This window comes from Mus musculus, chromosome 2, assembly GCF_000001635.26.
Source record: "Mus musculus strain C57BL/6J chromosome 2, GRCm38.p6 C57BL/6J".
In the NCBI taxonomy this organism is placed as follows: domain Eukaryota; kingdom Metazoa; phylum Chordata; class Mammalia; order Rodentia; family Muridae; genus Mus; species Mus musculus.
The window spans coordinates 26,913,378-26,926,659 of record NC_000068.7 but is presented as its reverse complement, the minus strand read 5'-3'; the positions used below and the strand labels follow the sequence as shown (position 1 = coordinate 26,926,659).

Below are 13,282 nucleotides of genomic sequence, written 5' to 3'. Positions count from 1 at the left end.
GTCTGGGTACCCCTTCCTGGGCTGAAGGCTGATATGACAAACTTAAGAGCTTCTCAGCTGAGATTACAGCTCTGGGTGTTGAAATATGCCAGCCATGGTTTGGTTCTGAGCTTTTGGGTGGATGGTCCATACTCAGTTCCCTTGCACGCATTTCTTTAAACTTGCTCTAGAGATCGGACAGAAGGCTGCTGTGGTGGCTCACACCTTTAACGACAGCATTTGGGATTTAGAGGCAGGTAGAGGTTTTCTCTTTGAGTTCAAGACCAACTTGGCCTATATAATAAAACAAGTTCCAGGGCAGCTGGGTCTATATAGTGAGACTGTCTATAAACGAACAAAAAAGAAGTTGGACACAGTCTTTGCTTCTAAATGCAAGAGGAGATGCTAGAGCCTGGGCAGTTAAGTCAGTTAGATGGTATCCAGAAAGGACAAAAGGGTTCAGTCAGTCAGCACAGACCAGGGCTCATATTTGGGCTCACATTGGTTTTCTTGCTTGCTTTCTTTTTTTTCTTTTTTTGTTTTTGTTTTTGTTTTTCGAGACAGGATTTCTCTGTATAGCCCTGGCTGTCCTGGAACTCACTTTGTAGACCAGGCTAGCCTCGAACTCAGAAATTCACCTGCCTCTGCCTCCGGAGTGCTGGGATTAAAGGCATGCGCCACCACCGCCCAACCTGGTGACAGCTTTCTTGCCCTTGCATGTTAGGAGGTGAGAAAGGCCTTGTACTTTCAAGCATTGTTGGATGTGCTCCGTAGTGGAGCAGTCAGCTCCACACTTGTAGTCACTGGCACAAGGAGCCAAAGTATGGTCTGGACTAGTGTTCTTCAGAAGCTGGGCAGGCTTCAGGGCACAGGCCCCCCTGCCATTAAAGCTCTGGGAAGGTGCTTTGCTTGGGGTGCAGCAGCTCAGCAGCATTGGAATAAAGGTGTTTTGTTGTCTTGGACAGATGGTAGCCCCTAATTCTGTCCTCTTTCTAGCTGGCTGTGTTTTGGTGCTGAGCAGGAACTTCGTGCAGTATGCCTGCTTTGGGCTGTTTGGAATCATCGCACTGCAGGTATACAGTCACTTTAGTGGTTCTCACTTTGGGTACAAGGGGTATGGGGTAGGTCTCACTTTGCTTTGCTTTGGTGGAGCTATGTATTGGGTCCAGCATCTTACCCCTTCAGCCTCCTGTGTATCTGGCTGTCTAGAGCTATTTTTCTTTTTGGAGAAGTGGCCACTCTTCTTTCCTACGTAGGGTTTAGGAGCAGATGGCCCCAAGCAGGAGCCATAGATACTGAGCCATCAGTCCCTTTTCCCTGAACTTCCTAGGCAGAGACGTAGGCCATGGCTGTGTGTGAGCTGGGAGTCCTGGCATTTGACAAATAAGAATGTCTACTTACTCAGCATGGCAGTTAGGAGGAGAGTGATCTGCACTGGTGGCCTTGCCCTTGCGTTGTGCTCCAGAACATCACAGCACAACTCTGATAGTCGGACAGGCCTAGTGGGCACACTGTGCTCTGTTCCGCATACTGAGCCAAGTGGTCCTACTGATCTGCCCTCTGTGTCTCAAATAGTTTTGTGTATCTTATGTTCTTACCCGTTTGAACTGTCTGCCTCATGCTGTTGTGATATCTATAGATATTGATGTGAAATGCTGATTCATTTTTTTCTCTGTTCCTTTAGACAATTGCCTATAGCATTTTGTGGGACTTGAAGTTTCTCATGAGGTAGGTGCATTTTGGGTGGTAAGAATATAGAGTCCTTGGCCCTCTCCTGTGCACCTGTTGGCTAGTGCTACCCTCTGAGGAGCAGGGTTCTGAGGGCACAGCAGAGTATCCCCCACAGCTGGAATCTTGGCTTGATAGCGAGGGGTCCTGTCTTCTAGCCCTGTATTACATGGGTGTGTGGACTGAGGGTCTGAGTGGAAGTGGGCAGAGACCAGAGCTTGGTTCCGTGTACATCCAAGGAGCCTCCTGTTGGTTCAACTTGAGGCTGGTCCTTTGTACTCAGCTTGGTCTGGTCCCATTGAATGGTGGTTTGTTTTGGAGAAAGGCAAGGGTGGGCCTTGGTTGTGTCCATGCCAGACTCTCTTGCTCTGGCTTTGTTGACGGACACCTGGTGATTGTAGCTGATGTTTCTGTTTCTCAGGAACCTGGCTTTAGGAGGAGGTTTGCTGCTGCTCTTGGCAGAATCCCGCTCAGAAGGGAAGAGCATGTTTGCTGGTGTCCCAACCATGCGTGAGAGCTCCCCCAAGCAGTACATGCAGCTTGGAGGAAGGGTCCTGCTGGTCCTGATGTTCATGACCCTCCTTCACTTTGATGCCAGCTTCTTTTCTGTGAGTACCCAAACCATATGCTACCTGTTGGCATAGCTGTGGCTCAGCACAGCCTGAGGAGATGAGCTCATGCTTATAAATGAGAGGCCAGTGCCCTCTCTGCAGACTTCTGACTTTTCTTCTTCAGAGGTCAATTCACACTGTGGGCCAGTACATTCTGGTTTTGTTTTGTTTTGTTTTGTTTTGTTTTGTTTTGTTTTTCGAGACAGGGTTTCTCTGTGTAGCCCCAGCTGTCCTGGCACTCACTTTGTAGACCAGGCTGGCTTCAAACTCAGAAATCCACCTGCCTCTGCCTCCCAAGTGCTGGGATTAAAGGCGTGCGCCACCACCGTTCGGCACATCCTGATTTTTATATATCACACGGAGAAGCAGAGCTGGCAAATAGGCATTGTTGGGAAGGCATACCCAGCATGAGTAGGTAGGTGGGTGTAGATGAACTGAGCTCAGTTGTGGTATAGGGACCTACCAGGGTAGCACTGCAGCTGTTACTAATCTTCCACAGATCTTTTACACTGAAATACAGGTGGCTCACTGGTGAAGAGTGATTTCTCTGCAGTCATGAGGACCATACATCAACCCTAAGCATGAGAGTAACTTGTCAGGCATCCAGCAAATGCCTGTAAAATGGCCTTTGAGAGGAGCAGAGGCAGGAGGATTATTTGGATTGCTGCTTCCATCCTACCTGAGATGAGCTCTAGTGTCAGAAGAGATCCTACTTCAAAAAGGACTATCCTGAGACTGATTAGAGGCTATCCAGTTCTGTTCTGGCCTCTGCCCTCCCACACAAACACAAACTTATTTACTCATTTTTATTTTTTTTATTGTTGGTTGGCCAGATGTGGCAAAGACCTGTGCCCAGGAGGCAGAGGTAAGATTTTAAGTTCAAGGTCAGTCTGGGTTACATAGACCCTGAGAAGCCATCTTTGATTTTTTGGCCAGAGAACTTTTTACCTGTTTTCACATTTTCCCTTGTTATGAATTCAGTCTTTGCACCCTTGTTTCACTATTAACAGTCAGAATCCAAAGTAGCTACATGTCAACCTGAATGCTTTGCTGCTGCTAAGTTTCTTCTGCCAGATGGATGTTCTGTATTCTGCAAGGTCCCAGGGTGTGGACTCAGTGATGCCGAGGCCACTGCAGCTTTCTTCCTTTTTTTTTTTTTTTCTTTTCTTTTTCAAGACCTCGGCTGTACTGGAACTCAGTCTATAGTCCAGGCTGGTCTTGAACTCAGAGTTCGAGATTAAAAGCATGTGCTAGGCTTGCCTTCATTGCAGTTTTCTAACAAGAATGGCCTTTGCTCTGCTTTATAAATCCCTGTCTCATGTTTACTGTTTATACTATAACAGGATGGTGGCCAGGGCCACTAAACACCACTAGTGAAGTCCCTGTCCCTGTCTTTCCTTCTCAGCTCTTCCCAGAGAGGCCTTCACTGCTCCACTCCTGACAATGCTTCTCTAGATGCCTCAGAGTCTGACAATTATTCCATTCCAGTCAGGTGTTTCTTTAGCAATAGACACACTTTTAAAAATTATTTTTATGTGCATTGTTGTTTTGCCTGTATGTATATGTGAGGGTGTCAGTCAGATCTTGGAGTTACAGTTGTGAGCTGCCATGTGGGTGCTTGGATTTGAACCTGGGTCCTCTAGAAAGAACAGTCAGTGCTCTTAACCACCAAGCCATCTCTCCAATGCAGCCATACTTCTTGATTCTTGACATCAGTTTTCTTAGTTCATGTTCTGTTGCTGTAACTGAACACCCCAGAAGGGTAAATACACAGAATGATACTTTACTCAGCTTATGCTTCTGGAGGCAGGGACTCCCAAGGTCAAGGTCACATCTAGTGGGTCTTGTGGTAAGGACTCTGTAGATTACCAAGAGAACTCACGGTATCCCAAGCTTCTTTTTATGGGCTAGTCACTCATCAAAGTCTTACCTGGCAAACATCACTATAGGATTTAGGGGATTTTCCAACATATGGCATTCGGGAGAGTACATGTAAGGCCATAGCACCTTTAATACAGAACTCTTTGTAAGTCCAATATTCTGTATTGTTTTAGGGTTTGTGTGTTCCAGGACTCTCACTAAGTCCTGGTTATGTGAGCCTGGCTCAGATACAAGTGTGTCCAGCGTTTGACCTTTAGTCTGAATGTCATTTCTTTTTGAATCTGTGCAGATCATCCAGAACATTGTGGGCACAGCTCTGATGATCTTAGTAGCCATCGGTTTTAAAACCAAGCTGGCAGCTTTGACTCTCGTCGTCTGGCTGTTTGCCATCAACGTGTATTTCAACGCCTTCTGGACAATCCCGGTATATAAACCCATGCATGACTTCCTGAAATACGACTTCTTCCAGACCATGTCAGTGATTGGAGGCCTGCTCCTGGTGGTGGCTCTTGGCCCAGGGGGTGTGTCCATGGATGAGAAGAAGAAAGAGTGGTAACACACAGATCCCTCCCCTCCCTGGCTGAGGCACAGGGCCCTGGCCTGGTTCAGGGCAGAGTCAACAAACTGCCGGCGTTTGTGTGTCCTTCTCCCTTCCCCTCCCTTGGTAAAGGCACAGATGTTTTGAGAACTTTATTTGCAGACACCTGAAAATTGGAGATAAAATCTTTGGAAATAGTCTGGAGTCTTGACTGTCCAGGGCTGGCGAGCTGGATGGTCACTCCTTAGCCAAGGCTTGGAGGAGACAGCGTGCTGGGCTGTGGCCTCATTCCTCCTGTCTCCGAGTTCCTTTTGGGGAAGTCGTACTGAGCTGTATTTTTATCATTCAAAGCAGTTTCCCTTCTTAGTTTTGAGTTTACATCCTTAGCTCAAACTACTAAATGACTTAGGATAGTCCAGCCAAACACCAAACGGTTAAACCTCCAGTTCAGAATTCTACCAGTGGCCCCAGCATTGCTTCTGCCCCTGTATTTTATAGGATCAGTGAAGATGTTAGAGAAACCAAGTCAAGAGAACAGTACAGTATTGGAAAGGTGGGTGTTACTGCTGTCCCAAGTCCTTGATGTTAGCTAGCTGGATGCTGTTTACTGGGTGAAAGGTACCTTGGGAGTTTTCATGGCTCCAAGCAGGGATGGGATGGGGTAAGCAGCAGGAAGTTCTTAGAAAGCTGCTATCCCTCAAGCTTGGTGGTGGAAAGGGCAGGAGAGCAGGCTGCTCACAGGATGGCCCACACAACCACCATGGAACCAGCCTGGGAACAGCGATGCCATGGGGCCCAGAAGTGAGGAGTCCCAGTACTCAAGACACCCAGGCTCAACCCAGTTACCTCACACTTGACCTTCTCAGAGCAAGGCCTGAACTCCACAGGTTGTGGTCCCCAACCCCCAGCTTAACTCCCTGTTCCAGGCTGAGCCGACCCCGTCGACAGCCCTGATACCACCATTCCCCTGAGGCTGTTGCTTGCTCAGATTTTTGTCAACTTGCTCTGCTGTATGCAGCCAAGATACTTTTTACAATTTGTGATGCCTTACCAATTTGATCTCAGTCCTGTATTTAAAGTTTTCTAACATTGCCTTACACCGTGTTTCTCTTTTTGGGGGAGGGGTGGGGTGTCTAATGCTGTGGTCTTGCTCATCTGCATGGTAGTGCCATGAGGGTAGTTGGGTTCCTCCTGGATCTCTCCCAGGTCTGTTGGAGAGAACAGACAGACTTAGAACCCCTGGAGGGAAGCTGGCAGCTTACCTCACCCTTGGGTACAGAGTCTTGGAGGTCCTCCTTTCTGGCATCAGCTGGGTAGGCAGGACTTTGTTCTCTGAGTCACTTTGGGTCAGTCCCTTGCCTCGCTGGCTCTGCAGGCTGAATTCACCTTCTCAACACCTAGCCCATGTTTTCCTGCAGCCTTATGGCCTGCCTATTCCTCCCAAGTGAGTTCCAGCACTGGCTCAGGCCATGCTAGTTCTTTACCACAGAGCTGCCTCAGTGCACAGCCACCTGCAGTGGCAGCCCCATGACATTCCAGTCTGTGGAGTGGGGCAGACCCTGGGAGGCAAGTGCATGCCGTGCAGCAGAAGCCCTCGTCCCAGGGTTACTTAGCCCTTTGACCAGCCTCCTGTGGGTTCTGCCTGGGATGGGAACCCTCATCCCAAGGGTACTTGGCCCATTTACCAGCCTCCTGTGGGGTGCGCCTGGGACGGGAGAAAACAATGATACACATATTGGTTTGGCAAAAGTTTTCTGAAGATGCTTTAGCTTTATGTGGGAATAGGTATAAACCTCATTTTTATGCTGTATTTTATATCTTAGTTGTGTTTGAAAATGTTTTGATCTTTGGAAACATCAAAATAAATAATGGCATTTGTGGTATATAGTGTGGTCCTATATGGTGAGCAGCCAGAGCTGGGAGCCTGGCTAGGCTTCGGGATGCTACAGTGAGCTACAGCAAGAGTCACTCAACACTGCAGAGAAAGCCATGCAAGTCCCCGACGCTGCCATCTTCTGAACAGAACCTCCAGGCCCACTCTGGACAACAGCCAATGTCAGGATATCAGTGGCCATTTCCAAGGACATCCAAAGGCTTTTTTTGCAGGCTTCATCTCCCCAGCTGCTTAAAGGAACTGAAGTTCTTGGGCTTGTGATGATAGCTCTTGAACTTCTTGGTCAAGGAGGTGAGCTGCTTCTGTGAAAGCAGAAAATGCTGACCAGGGCCTCTGCAGGTTCACAGGGAAAGGCACTGTGTGTCTAAGCCGGAAGAGCCTTAAGTCTGCCTTCTCAACACTTCTATTGCTGGGTCAGTGTGGGGCCTGGGAGAGGGCAACACAGGTGACTAGAGACTTTGTCTACCTTGCTCCTCTCTGACAGAATACTCAGTCCTGTCCCATAGAGAGGGAGTACCCAGCAGTGAAGTTCCTGAGCAGTCAGGACTTACTCCTGCAGACCTTCTAAAGTGGCCTTGGCTTCCATATTTTAGGCTGCTACCCGACAAGTGCACTTGCAGAATTTGCTGAGTAGCCCCCTACCCTCAGCACTCTGCAGCCCACCACTCACCTTCCTCAGTTTACGACCCCTCTTGTGGCCCACTCTGGCCTCTTCCCTCTCTCTAAAGCTCTTCTCTTCTGAATGCTCCGGCTTCTCATCCTGTTGGTCTGTCAGAAAGTCTTCAGGAGTGTCATCGTTCTTAGGCTTGCCTAGTTCTCTCTTTGTGAACAGCTCAGCTGGAAGGAACAAACACTTGGCTGAGCTGTGTCACAGGTAAAAGCATCCCTCCCTTTCTTAGGAAAAGTGGCTCACAGCAGGATCACAAGGTACCTAGCAGGAGACAGGGGCAGGGATTGGACTGGGTCTGCTTACGTGGGTATAGGTCTGTCATGCTGTCGTCACTCAAGGCGTCTTCCTCGTCACTGGAAGCTGGCTCCCAGAAACCTGTTCTCTGGCCTGGGAGTTCATCACTGTTCGTCTGGTCCTCTCTCTTCTTCCTCTTGTGTAGAAGGCAGGCAGGGACATATTCCACACCTTGTTTCTGACACTCTTCATCTAGGAGACTAGCAAGCTCATTACACTGGTACCCTCTTGGTGCACAGCTAAGCTATGGGTTGTATTGTGCCATGGTTCTGTTCCTTTATCCTACCAGATAGGGGTGGGCAGCCAAAGGCTGTGGACCTCAGGGGAAACTGCCTGGCTTCACTTCAACTTGGCGCGGGAATGAGGCTTCAGGGAAGGCACTTACTAGGGTCACCACTGCTGTCCTCAGGTACTGAGGAGTCTGAACTTCTTGGGCCAGCACCATCTCCATAGGTGAGGGATACCAGCTCATTGCTCATGAGTAACAGTCTAATTGGGACTGGGCATCTGATAGAACCAACTGCTCTGCTATCTCCAGTCTTCCCTGCTTCATCTTTGACATCTATTTCTAGGACCACTGTGGTCTCCTCCCAGTGCTCTCAGCAGGCCAATTAGCTACGGTAACCAGCCTGCCATCCTAACCGGCCTCACTGTGTTTTGGCTCTGTCTCAGCTCTTTGATACATCTTTATAATCATGGGGATTCCTGTACAGCCCTCCCTGTGAAAATGTAGCAGATGACAAAGCTAACAAAGGTACAACAGCCAAACCTTAGCTTGCCACCGGTCAGTGCAGCCCAGGTGCCAACTCTGCACCAGCAGACAACTGACAGATTCCTTACCTTCCCACCCTGTGACTGAAGTCTGCCTGTTAGGGCAGGACAGGCGATGCAGTCCCTGAAGCCTCCCACTCATCCCCAGCCTCTGCGAACCCCAACCCTCCATTCTCCCTGCTTCATTCCTCCATCCAAGTTACCTAGTCCCAGTCCCTTTCTTACCCTCATCTTCCTGTGGTAGCATGGATGGGAGGTTTTCACCTCCCTCATGCTCAAGCTGGCCCCATCCTCTCTCTGTCCCTAACCCCAGGAGTCTCTACTCTCAATGACTTGGGATGCCTTCCCACCCCTGGCTATACCCAACAATACTGGAGGCTGTCTGCAAGTCCCCTTTCCTGCTCAAGCCACCAACCCCTTAGCTGCAAGACCCCTCACCCTCTGGAGCCTGCAGGACTGTTTGCACCAATCCTGCTCCTGAGAACAGTCTTCAAGGCTCTCCTGCAGTATCAGATGACTATGGACCTGTCCTATAACTAGAATACTGCAGCCTCAGCCTGGGAGCTACCCTAGGATTGTCCCTGCTATGGAATATCAGACCTCCACCGCACTCCTTCCCACCTACTTCTGGCTTTGCCTTCTCACTGTGCAAGATCAGGCAAGTGCATCAATAAAGGATCAGTGATGGCCAAGGCACCTTTCTGGCTTTTTGGGGGCAGGGAGCATGCATCCAAAGGCCTGAGCTTCTGGGGGGTGACTTACATTGATGAAGTGCTCTCTGATACCTCCGGCCCTGGGTGTGCCTCAGCACGTGTTCTGGGGACTTATTGATGTGCCTCAGGGTGAGTTTGCAGAACAGTTGGTGCCTAAAAGGCAAACAGGTGGGTATGGAGGGGCAGTGCACACCAAGGGCCCAGTCTTGTGGGCTCCACCATGGCTGCATGCTGCAAACAAATGATCCATCTGCTGGGATGCTCTGCATTTAGTCTCAGTGTCTGGATTTTGAAAAAGGCATGGTGGACTTTAATTCCAGCACTCAGGTGGCAGAGGCAGAGGGGCAGAGTCAGAGGCAGGCTTTAAGGTCAGTCTGGCCTACATAGTGAGTTCCAGGCCAACCCAGCTACACAGGCTTACAAACAATTCCACTCAGTATCTGGGATCAAGGACCCAGATTGTTACCCAAGAAATTGCAGTTTCACACTGCATGCTTGGCGGTCAGACAGCTCAGGGAGTGCTATATGAGGATATATCAACCACACAACCATAGACAGGATCCCCAAACAGTGAAACTGGCACTGCCCAGCCTGGCTTCAGGGAACTACATGCAAGGGCCACAAGCACTGTCCTGATAAGTGTCACAGTGGGAGGCTCCTACAAGCTCAGAACAGGGGGCACAGGCTCTGCTCCTAGGCGCTGGCCGGCCAAACTACGTACCGATTCTTTGTGCTGGGCACAATGTGTGGCTCGAAAGCTGCGTAATCGAAGTTAGAGAAGGAACTTGACAGCCGTTGGTACTTCTTGCCGCGGGTGTATTCCTGGAGCTCGGGCAGACGGCAGGGCAGCTCATGGCCAGTTAGGGAGCAGCGAACCTGCGGATGAGCATCTGGTCAGAAGGTGGTTCTTGCCAGCTCCGCCCCTTCCCTGCACTGTCCTCCCAGGTCCCACGCTTTCCAGGCACAATACTCCCGGGTCCCCCTCCTTTCTGGCCACTGTCGGTCCTCCGAGGTTCCGCTCCTCCCAGATCCCGTTCCTTCCTGGCCCTACTCTTCCGGTCACGGTTCTCTTCCGACCTTGCGGGTGTTGGGCAGTAGTCTCAAGCTGGGGTGCTGGCGCAAGAATGCAAGCACATCAGAGGGTGGTTCGTCCATGATCGGAGATGCCCATCTGACGCCGCAGCCACCACGTGAGACAGAGCGCCGTCCCGGAAGGAAGCAGATTTCTCGGTCCCGGAAGTGCTCAAAGATGGCTGCTGTGATGGCTTTGGCTGTGCTGCCGCGACGGATGACGCGGTGGTCGCAATGGGCCTACGCGGGACGGGTAAGCGGGGGTTCAGAGAGGATCCTGCTCAAGAAGAGGGATCTGGAGGGCCGGGCCCGGAGTGGAGTGGGGCCGAGGAGGACCCTGCCCAAGAGAACTTAGCCCTGGGTGGAGCGGTGCCAGGGAGGACCCTGCCCAAGAAGACTTAGCTCGAAGTTGTGTGGGGCTGGGTTGGACCGTGTCAGGTGCTTGCACTTGGCAGGCGTGGGGTTCCCTGGATTTAGCCCCTCGGCCTGTCTGGTCCCCGCAGGCCCAGTTCTGCGCTGTCAGGAGGAGCGTCTTTGGGTTTTCTGTCCGCTCAGGTGAGAAGGGCTCAGACCTGGGTGCGGTTGATGCACCTTTCTTTTCAGCCCACAGTGGTTTACTGCGTGTATTGTACTGGGAGAGGGTTGGGCACATGTGCTGTTAATTGCCACCTTTGCCATACATTCTCTGGGGTATAATCGGGCCTCTCGAGGAATTGGCCATCCAGTTCTGTTTGTTCTAGGGCTTCTGACCCCATGCCAGTGTTGTAAAACTTCCTCCAGGGATGGTCTGTAGGCCACGCAGGTGTTGCAGTTCTACTGCTGAAACAGCCGCCGCTAAAGCAGAGGACGATTCTTTTCTCCAGTGGTTCCTGCTTTTAATCCCTGCTACTGCTTTTGGCCTGGGGACTTGGCAGGTGAAGATGGGGGTCGAATTTGGGTGGCTCCGAGGCTCGGACTCCACTGATACCTTAGCTTAGCTCATGCTGTTTCTATAGGTCCAACGTCGGAAATGGAAGCTGAAACTTATTGCAGAATTAGAGTCTCGAGTCATGGCTGAGCCCATCCCTCTACCAGCAGAGTGAGTGTGGCTGCCCACTTTATTCATTCCACTTACAGGGCGGCAGTGGGGCCCTTGCTTCTGTTTGGTGTAATTTGCTGTCCTTTGGCGAGAACCCTGTTTCCCGATAAACTGCCTGCTGACTGCCTTTATGAAATTGGACACAGAACATAAATAGAAAAGATTTATTTTCGGTGTCAGATTTCCCTTTTCAGGTCTCAAGGGATCCTCCAAAGTGGTGACAGTTCATTGTGGCCCTGGTGGGTGGTGGTCTTTAAAGTTTATTGTATTGCCCTCTTGAATTTTAAAGTTTTGTCCTTCAGGGTTGGGAACAAGTGGAGTTTGGACTCACATTTTGTTAATGTATATACAGTAGCCATACAGAAACCCACACTTTCCTTGAAAACCTGGGCTCTGGTTATCACCATCTTCTATTACTATTTGGCATCAAAGGTTGCTATGGAGGACATAACCTGTCTGATGATCCTCACTGAGCCTTTCTGCTTAAAGGATTGACAAGCCTGGCTTACTCACAGCCCTTCCTTTTCTCCTTATAGCCCAATGGAACTGAAAAATTTGGAGTACAGGCCAGTGAAGGTCAGGGGCCACTTTGACCACTCTAAAGAGTTGTACATAATGCCTCGGACCATGGTGGATCCTGTCCGAGAGGCGCGAGATGCTGGCAGACTATCCTCAACTGAAAGTGGGGCCCATGTAGTTACTCCTTTCCATTGCTCTGACTTGGGGTGAGTAGTGCATGGCTGAGCCTCATTGTGCTCAGTCAACCTTAAGACCCTAGGGAATTTATGAGAGCCAACACTGCCTGATAATTTCCAACATCTCCAACATTAAGCAACTTTTTAAAAAGATTTTATTTATGAGTACACTTTGTAGCTGTCTTCAGACACACCAGAAGAGGGCATCGGATTCCACTACAGATGGTTGTGGGCCACCACGTGGTTGCTGGGAATTGAACTCAGGACCTCTCTCTGGAAGAGCAGTCAGTGCTCCTAACTGCTGAGCCATCTCTCCAGCCCATTAAGCGATTTTCTTAGCCAGTTTGAATCACTAAGGCTTAGCAGTGAAGTCTGAATCCACAGAATAAACCATTTATATGCCCAGTAGATAAATGCTGAAGTAACCACTAGTGACATCTGTATTGGAACTCTTCCTCACCCAAAGGGTGACTTTTATTATTGTTCTAGAGTCACCATCCTGGTTAATAGAGGGTTTGTTCCCAGGAAGAAAGTGAATCCTGAGACCAGACAGAAAGGCCAGGTAAGGCATATGGCTCTTCAGCCCGAGAAATGTATATAGTTAAGTCACCTTGCCTCCATACAGGACTCCCGTAAAAAGCAGTCCTGCCTTCTCTTGTAGGTTCTGGGAGAAGTAGACCTAGTTGGCATAGTGAGGCTCACAGAAAACAGGAAGCCCTTTGTTCCGGAGAACAGCCCAGAAAGGAATCACTGGTATTATCGAGACCTGGAAGCTATGGCCAAGATAACAGGAGCGGACCCCATTTTCATTGATGCAGACTTCCGTATGTTGTGGTCAGCCTGCTTTGGGGAGAGCATGCACTATTGGATAGCGTTTTAGAGGAGAATCTTAGTATGTGGTGTGGAGACTGTTTTTGTGGTATTTTGGCGAAGAATGTAGCTACCTTTTGCCTGAAGTCTTCCTGAGGCTAAGGCAAAGAAATTAATATTAATTGCATTAACAAAGTCTCAAAACAGCCCAGCAGACTTTCTCTGGTTGCACTTAGGGGTCTGACAGAGCTGACTCCTGTCTCCACAGACAGCACAGCCCCCGGCGGGCCCATCGGAGGACAGACGAGAGTGACTCTGCGCAATGAGCACATGCAGTACATCCTTACCTGGTTAGTCCTGCTGCCTGCTACCCCCTCCACCCACCCCACCCCGCACAGGCTATAATCTCTTTCAACCACAGGTACGGACTGTGTGCGGCCACATCATATTTGTGGTTCCAAAAATTTGTACGTCGGACACCCATCATGTGAAGTAAGGAGCCTGTTCCCAACAACCATAAAATAAAGATCTTGCTATGTAAAAACCATG

General features: G+C 49.8%; 3 protein-coding genes across 16 annotated transcripts in view; 2 read left to right on the top strand and 1 right to left on the bottom strand.

Moving 5' to 3' along the window:
• Surf4 (surfeit gene 4) overlaps nt 1-6,619 on the top strand; it is a 13,736-nt gene extending 7,117 nt beyond the window's left edge. Inside the window, exons 3-6 of one of the 2 annotated variants that reach the window (NM_011512.3) lie at nt 976-1,052; nt 1,664-1,707; nt 2,129-2,315; nt 4,489-6,619. In NM_011512.3, coding sequence (NP_035642.1) covers nt 976-1,052; nt 1,664-1,707; nt 2,129-2,315; nt 4,489-4,755 — 575 coding nt within the window. In that variant the 3' untranslated portion in view covers nt 4,756-6,619. The remainder of the gene's footprint in view (nt 1-975; nt 1,053-1,663; nt 1,708-2,128; nt 2,316-4,488) is intronic. The other variant, XM_006497828.3, reaches the window with a different exon arrangement.
• Nucleotides 6,473-10,288, bottom strand: Surf2 (surfeit gene 2). 2 transcript variants are annotated; one of them, XM_006497827.4, is made up of 6 exons: nt 10,157-10,288; nt 9,801-9,955; nt 9,129-9,232; nt 7,605-7,787; nt 7,302-7,468; nt 6,473-7,057 (listed from the first exon to the last, which is right to left on the bottom strand). In XM_006497827.4, the coding sequence occupies exons 1-6, from the start codon at nt 10,232-10,234 to the stop codon at nt 7,046-7,048; spliced, it is 699 nt and encodes a 232-aa protein (XP_006497890.1). In that variant the 5' UTR covers nt 10,235-10,288; the 3' UTR covers nt 6,473-7,045. The 2 variants fall into 2 exon arrangements, with proteins under 2 accessions (XP_006497890.1, NP_038706.1); NM_013678.3 differs by having other exon boundaries at nt 6,488-6,933; nt 10,157-10,252.
• Surf1 (surfeit gene 1) lies at nt 10,050-13,282 on the top strand. Of its 12 annotated transcripts, none has more exons than XR_374066.4 (9): nt 10,052-10,403; nt 10,654-10,705; nt 10,931-11,064; nt 11,146-11,228; nt 11,765-11,953; nt 12,413-12,485; nt 12,585-12,747; nt 12,970-13,083; nt 13,155-13,250. XR_374066.4 is itself a non-coding variant. In NM_001271724.1 (9 exons), the coding sequence occupies exons 1-9, from the start codon at nt 10,329-10,331 to the stop codon at nt 13,222-13,224; spliced, it is 885 nt and encodes a 294-aa protein (NP_001258653.2). In that variant the 5' UTR covers nt 10,130-10,328; the 3' UTR covers nt 13,225-13,282. The 12 variants fall into 12 exon arrangements, 8 of the variants coding, with proteins under 8 accessions (XP_006497889.1, XP_006497886.1, XP_006497887.1 ...); NR_073420.1 differs by having other exon boundaries at nt 10,130-10,403; nt 10,891-11,064; nt 13,002-13,083; nt 13,155-13,282; NM_001271724.1 differs by having other exon boundaries at nt 10,130-10,403; nt 12,449-12,485; nt 13,002-13,083; nt 13,155-13,282.

What these genes read in the sequence shown, in the direction of transcription:
- Surf2 (NM_013678.3), bottom strand. Translation starts at nt 10,234, where the DNA reads ATGGACGAACCACCCTCTGATGTGCTTGCATTCTTGCGCCAGCACCCC. An exon ending in GTGCCCAGCACAAAGAATCG is followed by an intron (nt 9,233 to 9,800) that starts GTACGTAGTTTG and finishes TTTGCCTTTTAG; the next exon opens with GCACCAACTGTTCTGCAAAC. An exon ending in TCAGAGAGCACTTCATCAAT is followed by an intron (nt 7,788 to 9,128) that starts GTAAGTCACCCC and finishes CTAGTCTCCTAG; the next exon opens with ATGAAGAGTGTCAGAAACAA.
- Surf1 (NM_013677.2), top strand. Translation starts at nt 10,329, where the DNA reads ATGGCTGCTGTGATGGCTTTGGCTGTGCTGCCGCGACGGATGACGCGG. An exon ending in TGGGTTTTCTGTCCGCTCAG is followed by an intron (nt 10,706 to 10,930) that starts GTGAGAAGGGCT and finishes AACTTCCTCCAG; the next exon opens with GGATGGTCTGTAGGCCACGC. An exon ending in CCCATCCCTCTACCAGCAGA is followed by an intron (nt 11,229 to 11,764) that starts GTGAGTGTGGCT and finishes TTCTCCTTATAG; the next exon opens with CCCAATGGAACTGAAAAATT.